Source organism: Oncorhynchus clarkii, chromosome 22 (assembly GCF_045791955.1).
Source record: "Oncorhynchus clarkii lewisi isolate Uvic-CL-2024 chromosome 22, UVic_Ocla_1.0, whole genome shotgun sequence".
NCBI classification, from domain to species: Eukaryota; Metazoa; Chordata; class Actinopteri; order Salmoniformes; family Salmonidae; genus Oncorhynchus; species Oncorhynchus clarkii.
The window spans coordinates 46,112,375-46,116,425 of NC_092168.1; the positions used below are offsets into that span (position 1 = coordinate 46,112,375).

At 38.0% G+C, this 4,051-nt stretch overlaps 1 protein-coding gene across 1 annotated transcript in view; it reads right to left on the bottom strand.

Moving 5' to 3' along the window:
- Positions 1-1,975: 1,975 nt before the first annotated feature.
- LOC139380152 (trace amine-associated receptor 13c-like) overlaps positions 1,976-4,051 on the bottom strand; it is a 17,775-nt gene continuing 15,699 nt past the window's right edge. Inside the window, exon 3 of the mRNA XM_071122596.1 lies at positions 1,976-2,056. Within this exon, the coding sequence (XP_070978697.1) occupies positions 1,976-2,056 (81 nt within the window). The remainder of the gene's footprint in view (positions 2,057-4,051) is intronic.

Genomic DNA, 4,051 nt, shown 5'->3' on the forward strand with positions numbered 1-4,051 from the left:
TAGGCCCTGCTGTGCCATCTATGCCCTCCAGAAACATTCTCAGGACCACCATGATGGCAACACAGATGTTCAGGAGTCAGTCGAGCACACCTTCTATGTTGACAATGGTCTCCAAAGTCTACCCATGGGGACCGAAGCAAAGTCCCTGGTGGACAGGCTGCAAAGCTGCCTCTTGGCCGGGAGGTTCAATGGGCCAGTAACATTACCTCTGTGGAACACCTTCCTCCAGAAGGGAGGTCAAAGAGCAGTGAGCTATGGCTCTCCCAGACCACCATCCACGAGAACCAATTCTGGGCCTGAGCTGTTATCCAGACACCCTCGACTGCAAACATCGACCTGTCCAGAGAGAAGAGGAACCAACCTTCAGGGTGATTTACAGAGTTTACAAGCCAACTCCACCTTAGCCTCCAGTGAATGGGGGTCAGATCCTCATAGTGTTACGATAGATGGCAAAACCTTCCACCTTCCTTCAACTGCCCTTGGTACTCCATGGGGCAGCAGTTCCAGTCCCCTTCATCATCCTCCTGCCTGACCAGACTCAGTCACTCCCAACGTGCTTCTCATGGGGGGATAAGCGACAGATCTCTCCCCCAAACTATCTATGCTGACAGTGATGTCAGTGGTCGACAGTGCTGGTCTCATAGCCAAATCCTGGCTGATCACTTCTGGGCCAACATCAAACCCTGCCTAAGACTGGTGGCCCATCTGATTCCCTTGTCTGATGTCAAGGATGACCCAGAATAAACCAGGCGAGAGCATTTGTGGAGCAAGAGCATAGTTTCTTCATTTGTCACGGTTGTCATGGTATTGAAACACCTGAAGTCGGTATGCTTTGTTTATTGGTTGTGGGGTGCATTGGCAGAGAAACCTGTTGCTGGAAAATGTTGGAAATCTGATATCCTCCTAGCTGATCATTGTCTGTAGACAACTCTGACCATAGTGTAGGCCTCATGATACAGACAGGGAGAGTGAGCTGGTTCTTAGTGGTCGGCGAACCCTCAACCTTCTGGCCCGTAGCCCTACATGATGTCGTATGCACCACAAAAGCATCCTGAAGTGGCAAAGTCGATATCCACATTTTTAGGGTCGCTACAGTTATTGTTGTTTGTGGTCGTACACATTATTTTGGATAATTGTGATTGAGAAATTGTGAACTGTCCCTAATTACTTGAGGTGCTTGATTGATACAACTGAACTAGAAATCACATTTCTCAGTCACATTTTCTTCTGAGAAAACAACACCTCAGAAAAGGAAAACAACATCAAGGGATAATTGGGTCAGAGTACAGTGTGGTTGTTCTGATGTCTGACAAATAGTATTTGTCCCCATGATGTAACTGAGACAAAGTCTGCTCTAATGAGTGACTGCAATCCACACTTTGGTTTTGGTAGTCACTGCCAACAAACCAGAATGTTATCATTTTCAGACAAAACACATTACATCCTTCAGCACACTACTACAAGTGTGACTGTATTGGAATAACATGTTCAATATATTTCCTTTAACATCCTCTGTGTTGTGTGCTTATTGTTTAACCATTGATTTGTTCTAGATCATTTTGAGATCTTAAGTAGAATCAGGTAGTATTGGAATGTCTACCAATGGCATGTCCATATGTTTGTGATAAATTAAACTGGTCACTGTTCAAAACATTTATAAATTATTAAGAAAGTGTGAATAGTCCTCCCATTACATTAGGGACTGCAACATGACTTTACTAATGAATAGTAAATGGTTTAAACGTTTATTTATTAAACATCTTATGAATTATCTTTTGAATCATTATTTCAGACTTTAAAAGTTGTTAATAAATGTGTGAATAACTAGCTTTCTAAAACAAATGTGGGAGTAATGATACATGAATGATGAATAAACGATTTACTAATCCATTATACATTCTTTATTACAATGTGTTATTATAAAGTGTTATCAATCTCTATATTCATTCTGACTACACAACCTCTGAGAGAGCTGCTATTGTGTGACCCCTGACATGGCAGCAGTGATGTAGTGAGAGTTGTGGTAGTGTCTGCTGTGGTCTCCTGCGCTGTTGTGCTTAAACATTAACACATATTGTAGTTATTAAAACATTAGAGAATACCTAGTTCATTAACATTTAATTAAAGGTGGAGTAATGATTAATACATAACGAGCAAACTGTAAATGACTTACAAATGGTTTATTACTGAATTTCTAAAGTGTTACCCATAATTGCAAATTATTGCATTTATTTATTGCAACTACTTACACAATACAGAATTTATTTAGACCTGGACGTTATCTGATGTCATGCAGTATTGTACATTTGAACTTTACTACACTTGATGAAGATGTTGTGTCACTATTGAGCCACTAGAGGGAGATGTTAAACAACATATAGCATGAGTCATGACGTCCTCAAAATGTAATTTGTGACACATTAATGTAGTGTTTATAAAGGCTTTATGAAGTCTTTATGAAACATTTATAAGATGCTTGTGATATAAAATAGGACCCTTTATGTAAATGAGATATTTCTGTATTTAATGTGTTTTCACATTGTATTTATTTTGTCATTATGAGGTGTTGCATGTAGATGATGAGAAAAAAAGTGTTTTCATACATTTTGAATTCAGGCTGTAACACGATAACATGTGGAATAAGTGTTATGGAATAAGTGTTATGAATATTTTCTCAATACTCTGTATTCAGGGAGGTTCCTGTAATGCAAAGGCTTTGGTATTATTCAGACAGATGGTCTCTTCTCAGTTTGGCAGACACACACTATTTACCTAACACATAAAGATCAGATATATGTTGTCTTAATAGAACATAAATAATTATCTTTCATATAGAATGAGTCAAGTCATCCTTCTCAGACACAGATTGTATACTGCAGTACCATCCTATGGCCAACGCACATACTGAAAGCAGTCCCTGCCAACTGGGCAGAGACGTCAATTCAATGTCTACACCATGTTGGTTGAAAAATAAACAACGTTGATTCAACCAGTGTTTGCCCAGTGGGTGTAAAACTCTGAATGCAACTTTTTTATTTGAGAGAATTTTCATATATATCTGTTTTCCCATTTAGAAATGAAAATACCTTATGTATCTATTCTCCCCATTTAAAGAAGTCATAAGTATTTGGACACCTTCACTTGTAAATGTATTAAATGTAGTAACCCTTTAAACTTAATGTTCAGTTGAATTATGTATTTAGATATTGGTTTAATTACCCTGTAATCAGTCTATGAACTGCTCTTAGTCTATGCCACTGACAATGCTCATCCATATATTCATATATTCTTAATTCCAGTTCTTTACTTAGATTTGTGTGTATTAGGTATTTGTTGTGAGATTGTTAGATATTGCTGCACTGTCGGAACTAGGTGCATAAACATTTCGTAACACCCGCAATAACATTGAATAAACACATGTTTTTGACCAATAACATTTTATTTGATTTCTACTGAGTGACTGAAATCAGTCACTGCCAACAAGGATGCTGTCATTTTCAGACAAACACATTACTTCCTTCAGCACACTACTACTAATAAAATCTGGTGTGACCCCTGACCTGGAAGCAGTGATGTAGTGAGAGTAGTGGTACTGTTCATACCCAGTATGCTGAGGTTCAAGTGTCTGCTGTGGTCTCCTGCACTGTTGTGTTGAATAATTAATATATATACTGTAGTAGTTATTTATAAATGTGAGAATACCTAGCTGAATAACATTACACAAAAGGGGGCTTAATATTAAAAGGTGAGCAGACTGTAAATTCCTTACAAATGGTTTATTACTGAATGTTATTATAAAGTGTTACCCATAATTGCATGTTCTTACATTTTACCATCAACTACTTACACAATACAGCATTTATTTAGACCTGGACTTTATCTGATATCATGCAGTATTGTACATTTCAACTTTACACTTGATGAAGACGTTGTGTCACAATTGAGCCACTAGAGGGAGGTGTTAAACTACAAATAGAATGACTCATGACGTCCTCAAAATATACTATTAGAAAACTCACTATTTATCACTAAATAACACGGAACAACCACA